Source organism: Myxine glutinosa, chromosome 8 (genome assembly GCF_964187855.1).
Source record: "Myxine glutinosa chromosome 8, kmMyxGlut1.1, whole genome shotgun sequence".
Classification (NCBI taxonomy): Eukaryota; Metazoa; Chordata; class Myxini; order Myxiniformes; family Myxinidae; genus Myxine; species Myxine glutinosa.
In genome coordinates this window covers 26,540,108-26,559,939 of record NC_136268.1, presented here as the reverse complement: position 1 = coordinate 26,559,939, position 19,832 = coordinate 26,540,108, and the positions used below count along the sequence as shown (strand labels likewise).

The window sequence follows — 19,832 nt, the reverse complement described above, 5'->3', positions numbered from 1 at the left end:
ATTTGCACTGCTCAAAGCTCTTCTGTGTTTGCAGCCATGACGTCATAATAATGGTATCATAATGATTGTGTCCATGTCGGAAAACTTCAATAATCGTATTCCACGAACTCCCAACTGCTTAAAACAATGGTGATGCTTCCTGGTTGTGATTGGTGAGGCGAACGACAATGTGTCCATGTCACAGATGGCACTTGTTGGTTCCAGATACGATCTGGCAGCCTCACCGATCACAGTTAAAGGTGTATCTTTAACCAGCACAATCGTTTCTCCATTGATAAATGTTCCATACAACTGGAGGCCTAACAAATGTGTGAAATGTGAGCATAGGAAGCATATGGGGCAGAGGTGGCATGGGATGTATGGAATGTATTTTGTGGCAAGGATAGGGGAGAGTGCAGGATCTTGTTTGTGTGAAGCTATCTCAGCTCGCCAGGCACTTTTCCACTTCCAACACTACATAGGGAAATGCTGTGAGAAATAATTGTCCCTCCAAGTTGACCTTGTACTTGTTCACATAATGATAGATGAGGAAGAAGCCTGGCAAGATAGATGAGGAAGTAGCTCTGACCTTTACATATGACCCTTAACAGGCCCAAGAATCATGCGCCTGCAACTATATTTCTCCGAGGGTAGTTCAAAGTTGACTTTTCAATCTACAAAATGAAAAGGTTCACTGCCATTGATGGAATGTCACACATTTCACACAACTTTGCCCGACGAGGCTGACTGGATGGCGTAGAAGTGCGCATACTCTAGGCTATCTGGCCTGGGGTTTAATCTCGACCCAGCTATGAACTGTCATCCTGGTGTTTCACAAGCACTTCGGTCCTCTGGATGGATATTAAACGGGTGTCCCGTCTGCTCACATTAGTTGGTGGACATTAAAGATCCCATGGTGTCCTTCGTGAAGGACATGGAAAATGGAAAATTGTAGGCATGTAGGAAAATGTTCGGAGAACGCTTGGATTTGGAAGAGGGTCAGAGAGCGGTATTCAGGATTGCAAAGCGGATAGCGAAAGAGAGGTGTGATGTGATGGGGGTGAGTTGCTTGAAGGATGAAGTGGGACAAATCGTTGTGGACCCAGATGGAATTAAAGGAAGATGGAAGATATATATGGAAATACTGTTGAATGCACAGAATGAATAGGATGGCAACATAGAGATAAACCCAGTTTTAGGACCGGCAGAGAAGATAACCGAGAAGGAAGATGAGGAAGCGATAAAAGCAATGAAGAGTAGAAAAGCGGGAGGGCCGACGGGAGTTGTGGGAGATATGTTGAAGGCAGCAGGAAGTTGGGGTGTGAAGAGAATGACAGAGATCTGTAATCTGGTGGTGAAAGAAGGCCGCATTCCAGTGGATTGGGAACTGAGTACCCTCGTCCCTCTATACAAGGGGAAAGGTGACCCTCTGGAGTGTGGCTTGTATCGAGCGATAAAGTTATTGGAGCATGGAATGAAGGTATTGGAAAGGGTGTTGGAGAGGAGGATAAGGAAGAAAGTGAAGATTGACGAAATGCAGTTTGGATTTATGCCAGGAAGAGGAATGACAGACGCGCTCTTTATTGTGAGGCAGTTGCAGGAGAAGTACATGGAGAAGAGGAAGAAGTTGTTTCTTGGGTTTGTTGATCTGGAGAAAGCATTCGATAAGGTTCCACGTGAAGTAGTGGCATGGGCATTAAGGAAGTTAGGAGTGGAGGAATGGTTGATCAGAGTAGTGATGGCAATGTACAAAAGAGCGCGCACAGCTGTAAGAACAAAGGACGGGAACAGTGGTGAGTTTGAGGTGAAGGTGGGAGTGCATCAGGGGTCGGTACTAAGCCCACTACTATTTGTAGCTGTGATTGAGGTGCTGGCTCAGAATGTAAAGGAGGGTTTACCGTGGGAGTTGTTGTATGCAGATGATCTGGTGTTGATTGCAGAAAGTATGGATGAACTGAAGGATAAGATGAACAAGTGGAAGGAATGTATGGAGACCAAAGGTCTGAAGGTGAATATCGGAAAAACGAAGGTGATGGCAAGTGGTAAAGCATGTGGTGAGGTGGAAAGAACTGGGAAGTGGCTGTGTGCTGTGTGCAGGAAGGGTGTCGGAGTGAACTCCATTCAATGTACAATGTGCGCTGAGTGGGTTCATCAAAAATGTAGTGGTTTGAGATGGTCATTACCAGTGTGGCAGCTACATTCAAGTGTAAGGTGTGCACAGAGAGAGCTGCAGATGGAGGAAATGTTGAGTTGGATCTTGGAAACGGCGTGAAGCTGGAAGGTGTGAAAACATTTTGTTACCTAGGAGACATGCTGAATGGAGAAGGTGGATCAGACTCGACAACGGTTGCTTGAGTGAGATGTGCATGGAAGAAGTTTCGGGAACTGAGTGGCATGCTGACGAGGAGGGGAGTGTCGTTGAAGCTGAATGGAAAGGTGTATGCTGCATGTGTGAGAAGTGTTATGATTTATGGGAGTGAGACATGGGTAATGAACGTAGAGCAGCAACGAAGGCTGGAAAGGGTGGAAATGCGAATAGTTCCGTGGATGTGTGGAGTATCCTTGAGAGAGAGGAAGACAAATGATGAATTGCGAAAGATGATGGGAATAGAGCCTGTGATGGATGCTGTGAAGAGAAACAGGTTGAGATGGTTTGGTCATGTGTTGAGGAAGGATGAAAGTGACTGGTTGAGAAGAGTGATGGAAATGAATGTAGAAGGAAGTAGAGGATGAGGAAGACCGAGAAAGACTTGGCTAAAGATGGTCGAAGAAGAAATGCGGGCAAGGGGGTTAACATGGGGAGATGCAGAAAATAGGGCAAAATGGAGAAGATTGTAATGGGGACCGCAAGGCTAACCCACGCTCTTGCAGGGAAAATGGACTTAAAATGCCTGTTGTTGTTGTTGGCGTCCTTCGTGAAGAGTAGGCCAGCAATCGCTGAGACCATGAACTAGAAACAAAATCCAAATTGCTGCTCTAACCCTGCGTTCCCCCTGTCCCAAGGGAACAAAGTGCAAAAGATTCAGCGTTAATCCCCCACAAGGGGGGTCGCTACACCCCTTAACTGGGCATGCGGATTAGTAGTATTGTTGTAGTAGTAGTATTCCCTACTACACCCCACAGGTCGTCCATGCATCAATGCATCTGTTGATCAGGGTAGACAATATCATTGCACAAAATTTCAGCATTTAACTCTTATTTTTACACGTTCTTCAACAAAAAGTCCATATCAACCTGAAACCACCCTCTTATGTTCTGATCCCATGTTATTGTTTTTCAGATTACAAATGCCCTTCGGACATGGTTTATCTACCTTGTGCATACGAACCACAGTATTGCAAAAATACCATAAACGGGTAGGTAGCACTGGCAGCTCCTCGTTGTGGACTTTCTGAACTGTATTTCTGCTCATGATTCAAGTTCGTCGCTTCTCTTAAAATGATGGATTGTGATTCCCTTCTGTAATCATGGCATGATGGATTTTTCATCCATGATTCATTCATGCTTTACCATGTCATCTCTCCATGCCGTTTCCTTTTGCCGCTTTTCCCTCCAGATTGTGGCCACTGCACAGTTTGAGGACACAAGTATCTCATGAAGGCTGTTACTGTAAGGATGGGATGTTCTCGCTAAGTCCAAAGTACCCGGATTTCTGCACGTACGACTGCAAGTGTGAGGATCCATCAAATAGCTTACACCTGTCCATGCTCGCACATGCAATCACCATAAAGTTAAACCCACACCATAACATTCCTCCATGGAGCTGTGTGTCATACAGAAGTGAGATGGTTGGATAGATACAGGGATGAATATAAAATAGAGAGCACTTTTTCATGTCAATCTGAACTTCCTTCCTTCTTGGTCAGTTGCTGACCTTCCCCCAGGTCATTTTCTGTCCCACCTTGCCTTTTGGGGATTATGGGAAAACCTCACCTTGAACTGATAAAGTTGTTCATTCCTATTAGCTTGTTTGTGCTGCAGCTTATCAGGAATGTGGAGACCAACATGTAGGTTTGTGCCTTAGCCAATCAAGTTATTGGTATCTTATGAATAAGCCATTGCAAGTCCAATCACAATGAGATCCAATATGGAGACACTTATCAACTGTTCGATCTTTTGCAGATTGTATGGACAATGACGGCGACCCTATTAAGGTATGGTCCTGTTATTCACATAGACCCGGGCAGAGACTGCTCAAAGTTCACATTACGTTAAAATATGCAGAGGCTCCTTTTTGTTAGCGGTTAAAATATATATACATATTTATGCGACTTCATATAATGGCGACTTCCAGAGGTAATGTACCGTGTGGCGACTCCATATAATGAGTGGATACCAGAGGTAATGTACCATGTGGCAGGCGGTGCCTATCGCTCCCATTAAGGTACAGCGATAGCTGGATGGGATACCTTAATGGCGGTTCACCACTGATGGTATGGAGTTGCATAATGACTGATATATATGTATGTATGTATGTATGTATGTATGTATGTATGTATATATATATATATATATATATATATATATATATATATATATATATATATATATGTATATATATATATATATATATATATATATATATATATATATATATATATACAGTGCATTCATAAAGTATTCAGACCCCTTCACTTTTTTCACATTTTGTTATGTTGCAGCCTTATGCTGAAATCGTTTAAATTCATTTTTTCCCTCATCAATCTACACTCAATACCCCATAATGACACAGAGAAAACAGGATTTTAGAAAGTTTTGCAAATTTATTAAAAAGAAAAAACTGAAATATCACATTTACATAAGTATTCAGAGCCTTTGCTATGACACTTGAAATTTAGCTCAGGTGCCTCCCATTTCTCTTGATCATCTTTGAGATGTTTCGACACTTTGATTGGAGTTCACCGATGGTAAATTAAATTGATTGGACATGATTTGGACAGGTACACACCTGTCTATATAAGGTCTCACAGCTGACAATGCATATCAGAGCAAAAACCAAGCCATAAGGTCGAAGGAACTGCCTGCAGAGCTCAGAGACAGGATTGTGTCGAGGCACAGATCTGGGGAAGCCTACAAAAAAAATCTCTGCTGCATTGAAGGTTCCCAGAACACAGTGGCCTCCATAATTCTTAAATGGAAGAAGTTTGGAACAACCAGGTCTCTTCCTAGAGCTGGCCACCCGGCCAAACTAAGCAATCGGGGGAGAAGGGCCTTGGTAATAGAGGTGACCAACAACCCGATGGTCACTCTGGCTGAGCTCCAGAGATCCTGTGTGGAGATGGGAGAAACTTCCAGAAGGACAACCATCACTGCAACTCTACCGATCTGGGCTTTATGGCAGAGTGACCAGACGGAAGCCTCTCCTCAGTGAAAGACACATGAAAGCCCACAGAATCTTGTTTCTCACAGTCTGCGAGTCCTTTAGGTGCTTTTTTGCAAACTCCAAGCGGGCTTTCATGTGCCTTTCACTGAGGAGAGGCTTTCGTCTGGCCACTCTGCCATAAAGCCCAGATCGGTGGAGTGTTGCAGTGATGGTTGTCCTTCTGGAAGTTTCTCCCATCTCCACACAGGATCTCTGGAGCTCAGCCAGAGTGACCATCGGGTTGTTGGTCACCTCTCTTACCAAGGCCCTTCTCCCCCGATTGCTTAGTTTGGCCGGGTGGCCAGCTCTAGGAAGAGACCTGGTTGTTCCAAACCTCTTCCATTTAAGAATTATGGAGGCCACTGTGTTCTGGGAACCTTCAATGCAGCAGAGATTTTTTTTGTAGGCTTCCCCAGATCTGTGCCTCGACACAATCCTGTCTCTGAGCTCTGCAGGCAGTTCCTTCGACCTTATGGCTTGGTTTTTGCTCTGATATGCATTGTCAGCTGTGAGACCTTATATAGACAGGTGTGTACCTGTCCAAATCATGTCCAATCAATTGAATTTACCACAGGTGGACTCCAATCAAGGTGTGGAACATCTAAAAGATGATCAAGAGAAATGGGAGGCACCTGAGCTAAATTTGAAGTGTCATAGCAAAGGGTCTGAATTTTTTTTATTTTTTTATTTTTTTATAGCAAAGGGTCTGAATACTTATGTCAATGTGATATTTCAGTATTTTCTTTTTAATAAATTTGCAAAACTTTCTAAAATCCTGTTTTCTCTGTCATTATGGGTCATTGAGTGTGGATTGATGAGGGAAAAAATGAATTTAAACGATTTCAGCATAAGGCTGCAACATAACAAAATGTGAAAAAAGTGAAGGGGTCTGAATACTTTCTGAATGCACTGTATATACACTACCGGTCAAAAGTTTTAGAACACCTCAATTTTTCCAGTTTTTATTGAAATTTACGCAGTTTAAAGTCCAGTGAATAACCTGAAATGGTACAAAGGTAAGCAGTAAACTGCTCGAGGTTAAAAAAAAAAGTTTCGGTTCGCAAAAACAGGAAAATAATGTAAATTGCCCAGTTATATTGTAAAAAAGGCCTTCTTCAGGGAACAAGTAATGGGTTGACGACTTACAGCTCTTCTGCAGCAATGTAAATAAATTAAGCCTTGAAAGTTGATGCAAACAATTCGTACAAGTGTCCCAACCTCTGCTGATTACTTGATTACAAACCCCCCGTCTGTATAAAAGCAGTATTGGAACAGACTGTCATTACACCCTCTGAAGCATTATTTGGACAATATTGCACTGCAGGAAGTAGTATATTGGAAACTGGAGGAAACTCTGACAGGAAGAGGTCTGGCAGACCCAAAGCCACAACAGAATCAGAAAACAAGTTTCTGAGAGTCAACAAATTGTGTGATAGGCGGCTCACAGGACAACAGCTTCAAGCACAGCTTAACACTGGTCGAAGTAAGCAAGTCTCAGTTTCAACTGTGAAGAGAAGACTTCGAGCTGCAGGTTTGACAGGTCGAGTGGCAGTAAGAAAGCCATTGCTAAGATGGCAAAATAAGAAAAAGAGGCTTGCCTGGGCCATGAAGCACCGTCAGTAGACTACTGAAGACTGGAAGAAGGTCTTATGGACCAATGAATCAAAATTTTAAATCTTTGGTTCATCACACAGTGTTTTTGTACGCCGTCGAGTAGGCGAAAGGATGGTTCCTCAGTGTGTGACACCAACTGTCAAACATGGAGGAGCAAGCGTGATGGTCTGGGGCTCTTTTGCTGGATCCAGATTCGGCAACTGGCACAGAGTGACTGGCACCATGAACCAAATGGGCTACCACAGCATTTTGCAGCGCCATGCAATACCCTCTGGTATACGCCTGGTTGGTCAAGGGTTCATCCTACAGCAAGATAATGACCCTAAACACACCTCCAGGCTATGTGAAAACTATCTTCGAGGAAAAGAACAAGACGGTAGGCTTCAAATCATGGAATGGCCAGCACAGTCTCCAGACTTAAACCCCATCGAGCTGGTTTGGGATGAACTGGACAGAAAGGTGAAAGCAAAGCAACTTACAAGTGCAACACATTTGTGGGAACTTCTGCAACTGTGTTGGGACGAACTTCCCGAACAATATTTGATTTCCATTGTAGAAATAATGCCACGAGTGTGTTCGGCGGTTATATCTGCAAAAGGTGGCTACTTTTCTGAGTCAAAATTTTAAATTAAATTTGGTTAAACAAAATGATTCTATGATTTCTTTTTTATCTCCAATTGTTTATTTGTTCTATGCTTAATTTCAGAGTACATTGAGACATTAAACTGTGTAAATTTCAATAAAAACTGGAAAAATTGAGGTGTTCTCAAACTTTTGACCAGTAGTGTGTATAATATATATATATTGTTACGGACACGACTTAGATGTTATGATGGGCCGAGCGGAATGGCCGCCGTGTTCGCACAAGTTACCCGATTATACTCGAACGTTGGCCGAGTCGCGCTACGCTAGATCAATGAAGGAAAGGACACAACGGCTAGGTTAAATGACACGACACCAGGGGTACAGTTCTCAAGGCCTCCGGAGGAGGTTATATTAGTTCGGAACGTTTAGATTACAGGGATGAGAGAGACAGCATAGAAAGATAGGCACTTAATTACGGTCTTAATAGTAACCCCGACAGACGACAGATAAACGGGACAAAACTGACTCACACGGGGATTGATGGCAAGGAAGGCAGGTAGTCGATGGCTCAAGGTGCACTCTTGGCTCAGGGACAGGATACAGTACGGTCCAGTAGATGCAGGGAGGTGTCACAGCGCTCGGAGGTCGCGACTGGTTCTTCTTCGTGGCTGAGGCGCATCTGACGTCACGTCCGGTAGGCTGCGTATATCCGGCGGGGAGTGACACGCCCTCGGCTCGTTAGCTCCGCCCCAGATGGAATCGGTCCGCCCTTCTTATTGGGTGCGGGGGGTTACCGGGCTCCGCCCTTGACGAGGAGCTGACAGCCAGCCCCTTCGTGGTAACCCCGTAACCTGGAGCACATGGGCCATGGCGGCTAACCGAGCCGGAGTGAGGACGCCCACTCCCCGCACCGCGGCAGCGCCGCCCCCGCTGTGGTTGTAGTTGTTGTTGTTCCATGAGATGATGGGAGGATGCGGAGATGAGGTTGGGGGGAGGTATTGGGAGGTCCTAAACTCACTACTGGTGCCATACAATCACATTCTGGTGCAACGAAGAGTCAGAATTAATGGAAACGAGTCCTTAACTGACATAGACTAAGAATAACTAGCAAGAGGTCCTATAGTTGTCTACGTGGGATGCGGTGGACCTGGGCACGACATTTAATGGGGGAAGAAGGGGAAGGTCGGTTCTACAGAGTGTTGTTTACAGACAATGGGACTAGGGAATGGGGGATTGGGGATAGTTGGGGAGTATTGGGGAAATAGGGGAATATTTACAAGCGGATATGGAGGCCAAATCCCATGTCCGCAACAATATATATATATATATATATATATATATATATATATATATATATATATATATATATATATATATATATATATATATAAATAAATATATATGTATATATATATGTATATATATATATATATATATATATATATATATATATATATATATATATATATATATATATATATATATATATATATATATATATATATATATATATATATACACAAAGAATTAAGTTAAGCACCCCCCCCCGTTTTTTTACAACCTCGCACATTACAAGTTTGTTGTCGTCAAAACAGTGTAATATACCCATGATATTGCTATATTTTCTGGAGAAGTGATATTATGGTCACATAAAAACATAACAATCATGCCGTTTTCATTATTTTATTCTGAATAATTTAAGGTGAAATTTTTTGGGAATTTTAGGCATATTTTCACCTCAATTTAAGTATGGAGCTATAGGTCCATCACGGACAGTGTGGATGACGTATATGTTTTCTAACGTACAGTCATTGTTCTGAGAAGACCTCTAGCGATCTTTGCGTCAATAACGTGTGTAGGACCCACGTGATCGGATCACTACTCAACCCAACTCAACCCTACGAGTGCACTCATCTGCATTTCATCAATGGATAATTGCTAATGTCATACCAATCATTATTTGATCTCACATACCTTAGAATATATGCCAATGTATACATATACACAAAGAATATATATTAGGGGGTGCTTACCTTAATTCGTTGTGTAGGGGTGCTTAACTTAATTCTTTGTGTATATATACATATATATATATATATATATAAATATATATATATATAAATATGTATATATATATATATATATATATATATATATATATATATATATACATATATATATACGTATATTTATATATATATATATATATATATATATATATATATATATATATATATATATATATATATATATATATATATATATATATATATATATATATATAAATAAATATATAAATATACAGTCACGTGAAAAAGTAAGTACCACCCCATGTAAAGTTTTGACTTTTTCAACATATTTCAACACAAAGCTATTTGATCTTCATTTCAACAATATTGATAGATAAAGGTGATATAATATAACAAATATCATGAAACATTTACATTTTGTAGTCCATTGTATAATTCAAATAAACATAAATGCAAATTTCGCATGTGGAAAAAGTAAGTACACCCTTGGCTCTAATAGGTGGTATTGCCCCCTTTGGCAGAAACAATCTCAAGTAGGCGTTTCTTATAACTGTCTACCAGTCTCTGACATCGACTGGGAGAAGTTTTTGCCCATTCCTCCATGCAGAATTTTTTCAGCTGTGCGATGTTTGAGGGGTTTCTTGCATGCACAGCTCGTTTCAAATCCCCCCACAACATCTCGATGGGATTTAGATTTGGGCTTTGACTTGGCCATTCCAGAACCCTCCGTTTCTTTCTTCTCAGCCATTCCTTGGTGGATTTACTGGTATGTTTAGGGTCATTGTCATGTTGCAAGGTCCACCTTCGGTTGAGCTTCAACTTTCCGACAGATGGCCTCACATTATCCTCAAGCACCCTCTGGTACAATGAAGAATTCATAGTGGATTCTATGATGGTGAGCTGCCCAGGCCCTGATGCAGCAAAGCTGCCCCAAACCATAATATTTCCACCACCATGCTTTACAGTTGGTATCAGGTTCTTGTGGTCAAATGATGTCTTTGGTTTTCGCCAAACATGTCTTCTGGTACTGTGGCCAAATAGCTCTACCTCTGACTCATCTGTCCAGAGCACATTGTTCCACAATTGCTGGTCTTTGCCTTGGTGTTCATTGGCAAACTTTTGTCTTGCCCTGATGTTCTTTCTGCACAGCAAAGGTTTCCTCCTGGCACACCTCCCATGTAGATCAAATTTGTGCAGCCTCTTTCTAATGGTAGACTCGTGCACTTTGACATCAACAGTGGCAAGAGCTACCTGTAGGTCCTGTGATGACATTCTACGGTTCTTAGAGACTTCTTTCAGCATCTTGCGGTCTGCTCTCGGGCTGAACTTGCTGGGGCGGCCTGGCCTGAACAAGTTGGCAGTTGTTTGGAATCTTCTGCACTTGTCGATGATCTTCCGGACAGTCGAATGATTGATTTCAAATTGTTTGGAGATCTTTTTAAATCCCTTCCCAGACTCGTAGGCATCTACAATCCTTCTTTTTGAAGGCCTCAGAGAGCTCTTTTGATCTAGGCATGGTGACGCCGCACACTTCAACAACAAAGAGCAATCCAAACTAAATGTCTGAGGTTTAAATAAGACAGGTTCCTCTAAGATCCTCTCTAACGATGTTCTAATCATTTGCACCTGAGCTGGTGCACCTGATTCTAATTTTAGGTATTTGAAGTAGTGATAAATGTCGGGGTGTACTTACTTTTTCCACATGCGAAATTTGCATTGATGTTTATTTAAATTATACCATGGACTACAAAATGTAAATGTTTCATGATATTTGTTATATTATATCACCCTTATCTATCAATATTGTTGAAATGAAGATCAAATAGCTTTGTGTTGAAATATGTTGAAAAAGTCAAAACTTTACATGGGGTGTACTTACTTTTTCACGTGACTGTATATATGAGAGTAAGAAACATAAGAATGGGTCATGCTATTTAAAGTGTGATCCGCTAATTGTGCAATCAACACCCTTCCCTTGACACTGGAAGGATTGCTGGATATGCTCTGATGAACCTCACACATATAATCCAATCCTACAGCCTGGGGAGTCGTGGGAGCAGAATTGCACGGTCTTCCAATGTCGTGAACTCTTTGACGAGACCATCATATTTGAACGACCAGTCCACTGCAACGAAACCATCGACCCATATTTCTGCAAGCCGGTACTATACCACAATGTGCACACCGCATGGTCTTCCATGGACATATTATTGAAAATATTCCCCTGCTTTGTTTGAAAGCTGTTCCCACGAGCAGACCCTGTTGTTCAGTTTACGGATGTAATCTATTAACTTTGATAATGTTGTCGATGAACTTTTTGTGTTCTTAATATTTTTCAAGAAAATGTTATTTTTGATTGTAATTTGTGTTTTCTCATTATTATACCACAGGGAACCATTAAATGGACACACAACAACTGCTGTATGACATGTAAGTCTTACTTGGCTTATTCTTGAGAACCAGTATAGGAATAAACAGAGGCAAGTTAAGAGATCGAAAGACATTCTTTAAATACAGTCGGACCCCGACATTCGCGGTTCCAACATTCGTGGACCCCACATAATGTTTATTAACACACAGATGAATACCTCACTGACATTGGTGCCATTTACATCAAAGATAAATATGCATAGTGATGTCATAGACATATTGACCAACCTTCCATATCATTGCTATCTGCTTTAGTTATGTTCAAGTACACTGGAGTACTCGGTTATGTTCCTGGCATGGATTATACAACATGGTTTAATCAACATATACAACCATGTCAGAACCAAATTGAACTCGCTGGTAGCTTTTTAAACCAACTGTACTTGTCGCATCATCGAACCACAACATCCTTTCCCTACACCTTGTGCTGAAGGTGACACCGAAGAGATAGTCCACACTTGCAAGAGCTATGAGGTGGCTCAAACTATAAAAGTGGGCAGCTGCATCGCCAACATTATCGCGAACACCTGTGAGGGGGGCTGTTCAAGCAGAACCACGTGAGTTCGCTCGGAATATGATCCGCACCTATCCAAACACCTATCCAAACCCCTCTCCTATTAACCCATCACCTATCCAAACCGGTCTACTATTAACCCATCACCTATCCAAACCCCTCTCCTATAAACCCATCACCTCCCCAAACCCCTCCCTTGTTAACCCATCATCTATCCTAACCCATCACCTCCCAAAACCCCTCTCTTATTAACCCATCACCTCCCCAAACCCCCCTCCTATTAACCCATCACCTATCCAAACACCTATCCAAACACCTCTCCTATTAACCCATCACCTATCCAAACCACTCTACTATTAACCCATCAACTATCCAAACCCATCTACTATAAACCCATCATCTCCCCAAACCCCTCCCTTGTTAACCCATCATCTATCCTAACCCATCACCTATCCAAACCCCTCTCCTATTAACCCATCACCTAGCCAAACCCCTCTCCTATTAACCCATCACCTATCCAAACCCCTCTCCTATTAACCCATCACCTATCCAAACCCCTCTCCTATTAACCCATCACCTTTCCAAACCCCTCTCCTATTAACCCATCACCTATCCAAACCCCTCTCCTATTAACCCATCACCTATCCAAACCCCTCTCCTATTAACCCATCACCTATCCAAACCCCTCTCCTATTAACCCATCACCTATCCAAACCCCTCTCCTATTAACCCATCACCTATCCAAACCCCTCTCCTATTAACCCATCACCTATCCAAACCCCTCTCCTATTAACCCATCACCTATCCAAACCCCTCTCCTATTAACCTGTGAGGGGGGCTGTTCAAGCAGAACCACGTGAGTTCGCTCGGAATGTGATCCGCACCTATCCAAACACCTATCCAAACCGGTCTACTATTAACCCATCACCTTTCCAAACCCCTCTCCTATTAACCCATCACCTATCCAAACCCCTCTCCTATTAACCCATCACCTATCCAAACCCCTCTCCTATTAACCCATCACCTATCCAAACCCCTCTCCTATATTTACCTGACTTTTTCTCAATTCCCTCCCCTCTTTTCACGTAATCCTCTCCATTTTTATTGCCTCTTACTCTCTTATTTTAACCAAATTCCTCATGTGTTTTACCTCCATCGTACCTTAACCACCACATTTCTGCTTCTTCCCACCTGTAGGGTGGACGAGATGACTGGAGCATTGAGTACCAAGTGCTCTTGTTGTGCTCAAAGTGGGCTGCAGACCCATGCAGCACACCTGGCTTGCACCGATGGATCTACCCTCTCGTACAACATAACGACTATCAGTGGGTGCACCTGTCAAGAAAACGCTTGTCGGAAGGCTTTTCGCTTGACGTGAGGCCGTAAGCAGCATACTCCATGGTGCACACCCTGCACGCCTCGAAGTACATCACAGGTGCGTGTTGTGCATACATGGGACGTGCACTCAGGTCCGAGGTTGAAGGCGCATGAGCTCATCGACTGTCTTCTTTTATATTCAAAGTCTCATGAAAACCGCCAATAAATGTTAAATGACGCAAGTTTCACTTCATGTTGATTCGATTTGCATCCAATTGCTGTGAGTTGGTAATCCGTTATGTTTATATCGTCTTTGTTTGTTTTGCTGTTTAAATGTTTTCTTCATTCACTCTGTGTGTCTAAATCGTAAACAACTTATCAGTCTTTGTGGTTCATCGTGGTTGGTAGTTTGCAGTTCCCCCTGCCATATTTGTGCATTTGTTAAGGAAATGAGCCATTTACACTTTTACACGAGGCCTTCAGAATAATTCCTTATTAAAGCTGAGCTCAATTAAATGTGTCAATGGTGGTTTTTTTAAAGTTAGACAATAACCTAACAAGTACAACAAGAACACAGAACAAAACCACAGAAGGTTCTCTACACAGAAACCCAACCATGGAACCTCAGTTACAAAGGACACGACCACAGATTTCACTTAAACACACACATAACGTAAAACAACCGTGGAACTTTCCAGAATGCATCTATTCGAGACGTGCAAATCTTTTTAATAACTGTGAACTTGTTGTTTCACGCCATAAACTGCTCCATGCATCACTGAGTCGGTAGATGTGACCCAGAAATAATTAACCCATCACATTTGGTAATACTGTATGAACAAAACTGCAAATAGTCTATCAATATGGTGAAGGTGTAGTGAGTGCAGGCAGTGGTAAGGGTGTAGCGAGTTCAGGCAAGAGTGAGGGTGTGAGAGTGCAGGCAGGGGTGAGGGTGTAGTGAGTGCATGCAGGGGTCATGGTGTGAGAGTGAGGGTGTCAGAGTGCAGGCAGGGGTGAGGGTGTAGTGAGTGCATGCAGGGGTGAGGGTGTAGTGAGTGCATGCAGGGGTCATGGTGTGAGAGTGCAGGCAAGGGTGAGGGTGTGAGAGTGCAGGCAGTGGTGAGGGTGTAGCGATTGAGAGAGTTTATGTCAGATTGGGAAAGTTTATGTCGGATTTGGAGAGTTCATATCAGATTGGGAAAGTTTGTGCCAGATTTCAGAGTTTATATCAGATTGTGAGAGTTTATATCAGATTGTGAGAGTTTATATCAGATTTGGAGAGTTTATGTCAGATTGGGAAAGTTTATGTCAGATTTGGAGAGTTTATATCAGATTGTGAGAGTTTATATCAGATTGTGAGAGTTTATATCAGATTGGGAAAGTTTATGTCAGATTTGGAGAGTTTATATCAGATTGGGAGAGTTTATATCAGATTGTGAGAGTTTATATCAGATTTGGAGAGTTTATGTCAGATTGGGAAAGTTTATGTCAGATTTGGAGAGTTTATATCAGATTGGGAGAGTTTATGTCGGATTTGGAGAGTTTATGTCAGATTGGGAAAGTTTATGTCGGATTTGGAGAGTTCATATCAGATTGGGAAAGTTTGTGTCAGATTTCAGAGTTTGTCAGATTTGGAGAGTTTACTTCAGATTGTGAGAGTTTATATCAGATTTGGAGAGTTTATGTCAGATTGGGAAAGTTTATGTCGGATTTGGAGAGTTTGTCAGATTGGGAGAGTTTATATCGGATTTGGAGAGTTTATATCAGATTGGGAGAGTTTATATCAGATTGTGAGAGTTTATATCAGATTTGGAGAGTTTATGTCAGATTGGGAAAGTTTATGTCGGATTTGGAGAGTTCATATCAGATTGGGAAAGTTTGTGCCAGATTTCAGAGTTTATATCAGATTGTGAGAGTTTATATCAGATTGTGAGAGTTTATATCAGATTTGGAGAGTTTATGTCAGATTGGGAAAGTTTATGTCGGATTTGGAGAGCTTATATCAGATTGTGAGAGTTTATATCAGATTGGGAAAGTTTATATCAGATTGGGAGAGTTGTTGCAGATTGGGAGAGATTATGTCAGATTGGGAGAGATTGTCAGATTGGGAGAGATTATGTCAGACTTGGAGAGTTTATATCAGATTGGGAGAGATATTGCAGATTGGGAGAGATTATGTCAGATTGGGAGAGTTTATATCAGATTGGGAGAGATTGTCATATTGGGAGAAATTATGTCAGATTTGGAGAGTTTATATCAGATTGGGAGAGATATTGTCAGATTGGGAGAGTTTATGTCAGATTGGGAGAGATTATGTCAGACTGGGGGAGTTTATATCAGATTTGGAGAGTTTATATCGGATTTGGAGAGTTTATATCAGATTGGGAGAGTTAAATAACATCAAGTGGGTTGACTTGGCCTGTCATCCTTCCGCAGCTGGCAAAATGAGTACCAGCCTACTGGGAACAGGGGGAACTGCATCAGTGGCATTGCTGCTCTCCTAGCAATGATGCAACCAACAGGCACATGTTGCATACGAAATAATAATGAGAGCAAATGTTTCCACTTGGTGACTGCTTTGATAAATATGAGAGTCTCACCTCTGTTCTTCCTTGTCCTGTGATTAACGTGGTATCCCTTTATGGGAGGTTGAAATTAGCACGACGGAAATCCCATTAGAACCACATTGGCGAGTCGATGGAATGTCAAAATACATTTTAATAATTTGTGGATCAACACAAGCCATATTGAAACAGCAGAGAAGTTCAACAACACGATCCAGAACACAGCAGCAAAGTAAGAACTGTATTCAGACATTTTCACAGTTTGTCCAACTCTCCCATTGCCATGCACTTTAGGGCAATCTACATTTTACATACATAAAGTAAAAGTAATTTACTCCCTTGATTTACACCATTACAGAGGTTCAACAAGTATCGCCATAATCAAGCCCTCCCTCTCCCCCACAAACTGCATACAGTCTTCTACAATTTTGAAACAGCATCATAGACTGTAATTAAGTGCAAAAAGACAGTGTGTTAAGCATTAACTATTATGTTTTATATTATTTCCTGAAATACACACAAAACGAAAACAGAAAAACTAGTAATGAACCATTTATGGCAATGCTGAGTGGCACTCTTATGATAATGTACCATAAGTAAGAGTTCAGTGGGCTGTTTCCCCCAGTTATGTGTCTTTGCTCCTAATGCCTTGCAGCAAGGCCTACAGAGGGGCCCCAAGGAGGAATAATCTCTGGGGGTCAGGAGAGGTGGTGAAGGGGGTGTGAGATTCGATTTTTTATTGTGGGGAAACCCAAACCAAGTCCACTCTCACAACACCGCAGTAGCATGGTGTCATCTTCAAAACCATGTTGATGTGCCTCTCTCAGGTCCCACCTTCTCCCCACTAAAAGTGTGAGATACACAGGTACCTCTTTAATACCTCCTCTGTATGTTTTCGCTGATTGATGACAGTTATTTTACCCTTACACGTCTCAGAATCCACATTCTCTCCCCACCGCCGTGTCTCCAATTCCATCTCCTCCATGGCTTGGTGTCATGCGCTCATGGCGTTGATCTTTGCTCCTGTGGGTACAGGCATTATTTAATTAAACCTGGAGGTAGGGACAAATGTAATTCCGTTACTCAGACACTGGCATCTGGTGGCCCATCTTGATTGAGATAGTAATGCTTCACAATCAAATGAGCAACGTGGTGTAATGTAACACCACTCAGGCTGCTCCAATCCAAAATACATATATCAGGAAGTTGCTAGACTTCCTATGTCGGGATGGCACAAAGACTCCATAGGTTTAATATAACACAAATCATCACAAAAAGTACCGATATACAAACTTTTAAACCTATAAAGTACCTACCAGGTGACTGTGGAGGATTTCACATCCAATAACATTAATTAATTAAACATTCACCGCCGAGCTTCAAAACTGACTGACTCAAAACAGCATGATTGTAATTCTTTGTATTCTTCTTTTCAGACAGACAAACTCAAAATTGGTTTAAGCTCAGGACTTGGTTTAAACATGTATCTACTGCATTTTATAGTTGGAAGGTGCATGACTACTCAAAATTTTCATAATTTCAAAGGATTCCACAAAGTAGGCATAACCCCTCTGGGCCGGTGCGCTCCTGCCTCACACCTAGCTCGGCTTCACACTGTTGAAACCAAAGATTTCAGAATCAATGGAATCTCCTGCGATGAAGCTACCTCCGAGGGCCTTTCACTCGCTCACCGCAGGCAGGTAGGTGGTCTTTCTGTCTTCTCCCGACTCCTCTCCGGCCTTGCTCCTCCAGCTCTATCTGGGCTCTGTTCCCCAAATATTCCTACAGGTCGCACAAGATCTGCCAGCAACCCTCTTATGGTTAAACTGCGAAAATCAAGACTCTCTGCTCATCTTCACTCCTTCATTCCTCTTTTCTCACACCTCTGGAACAAACTCCCTCACTCTCTTCAATCCCACTCATCCCTCCAGGTCTTTAAAACAGCTGTTCCCCACCATCTCTTATCTTCCCCCGTCCAAAACCTTGATCTTTTCTACCCCCATTAATTCACCTCAGATCCACTTTTTTGAAATACCGACTTCTTTCCTGGAAGTCCTGGCAGTGTCCATGTGTTTTTTTTACCTCTCCCAACCCACCTAATGGCAGGGTTGTACTGAAAGTGCAGTGTGCTTGAACACAAGGATGCGCAGTAAGTCTATAAATTTCAGAATTTCCGTTTTCTAGGACAAATTATACACTGTACCAAAGTCTAAGAACTGTACCAAAGTACAGTTCTGTACCAAAGCCAAACAAATCAACTCTCTTCTCATCAAAGTCTAAGAACTTTTATAGTAACTGTAGCTATTTATCAAGTGTTCTAATAAACCAATAGTCTTAATGGAGCCAGCCAGTTTGTTACCAAACAAATGTTATCATTCAACGTGGTACTTTACATAAAAAACAAGTACAAAAAGTTTTAATTAAAACAAAAGCCGCGTCGATGTTACACAATGCCTAGATGCAGCTGTGCCTATAACGTCGATGTTATAGGCACAGGACATTCCTATTGATTCGATTACTTGATGTTATTTTTGTGCAAAGTGAAAATATATCTCGGCAATTTACCTTGTGTGGCGACGAATTTTTAATATATCTCGGCATTTTCCCGTCTGTTATTTCAGGCGGTGTATGACTGACCATGCCGCGATTTAAAAAAAAAAAATCTCGGCAATTTCCTGTGTGTGGCGACACGTGAACGAAGCTATGCTCCTCTCTCCACATTATTGTGACGACGTATAAATTAAATATTTCATCGTGACGATTGTCATCAAATGGACGAATTTTTAATATATACACAAAGAATTAAGTTAAGCACCCCCCCCCGTTTTTTTACAACCTCGCACATTACAAGTTTGTTGTCGTCAAAACAGTGTAATATACCCATGATATTGCTATATTTTCTGGAGAAGTGATATTATGGTCACATAAAAACATAACAATCATGCCGTTTTCAATATTTTATTCTGAATAATTTAAGGTGAAATTTTTTGGGAATTTTAGGCATATTTGCACCTCAATTTAAGTATGGAGCTATAGGTCCATCACGGACAGTGTGGATGACGTTTATGTTTTCTAACGTACAGTCATTGTTCTGAGAAGACCTCTAGCGATCTTTGCGTCAATAACGTGTGTAGGACCCACGTGATCGGATCACTGACTCAACCCTATGTCTCATAGACCCTGTGTATCTGCATTTCATCAATGGATAATTGCTAATGTCATACCAATCATTATTTGATCTCACATACCTTAGAATATATGCCAATGTATACATATACACAAAGAATATATATTAGGGGGTGCTTACCTTAATTCGTTGTGTAGGGGTGCTTAACTTAATTCTTTGTGTATATCTCGGCATTTTCCCGTCTGTTATTTCGGGCGGTGTATGACTGACCATGCCGCGATTTAAACAAAATATATATATCTCGGCATTT

The 19,832-nt window shown here is 41.7% G+C and overlaps 2 protein-coding genes across 2 annotated transcripts in view; one reads left to right on the top strand and one right to left on the bottom strand.

Annotated features, from left to right (window-relative positions):
- The window catches only part of LOC137433090 (uncharacterized), a 163,959-nt gene extending 149,612 nt beyond the window's left edge, over nucleotides 1-14,347 (top strand). The window contains exons 56-62 of the mRNA XM_068125545.2: nucleotides 3,260-3,335; nucleotides 3,536-3,651; nucleotides 4,102-4,133; nucleotides 11,610-11,732; nucleotides 11,961-12,000; nucleotides 12,434-12,557; nucleotides 13,712-14,347. Coding sequence (XP_067981646.2) covers nucleotides 3,260-3,335; nucleotides 3,536-3,651; nucleotides 4,102-4,133; nucleotides 11,610-11,732; nucleotides 11,961-12,000; nucleotides 12,434-12,557; nucleotides 13,712-13,892 — 692 coding nt within the window. The 3' untranslated portion in view covers nucleotides 13,893-14,347. The remainder of the gene's footprint in view (nucleotides 1-3,259; nucleotides 3,336-3,535; nucleotides 3,652-4,101; nucleotides 4,134-11,609; nucleotides 11,733-11,960; nucleotides 12,001-12,433; nucleotides 12,558-13,711) is intronic.
- Nucleotides 14,348-16,531: 2,184 nt separating this feature from the next.
- The window catches only part of LOC137432317 (retrovirus-related Pol polyprotein from transposon opus), a 27,240-nt gene continuing 23,939 nt past the window's right edge, over nucleotides 16,532-19,832 (bottom strand). The window contains exon 4 of the mRNA XM_068124145.2: nucleotides 16,532-17,418. Within this exon, the coding sequence (XP_067980246.2) occupies nucleotides 17,398-17,418 (21 nt within the window). The 3' untranslated portion in view covers nucleotides 16,532-17,397. The remainder of the gene's footprint in view (nucleotides 17,419-19,832) is intronic.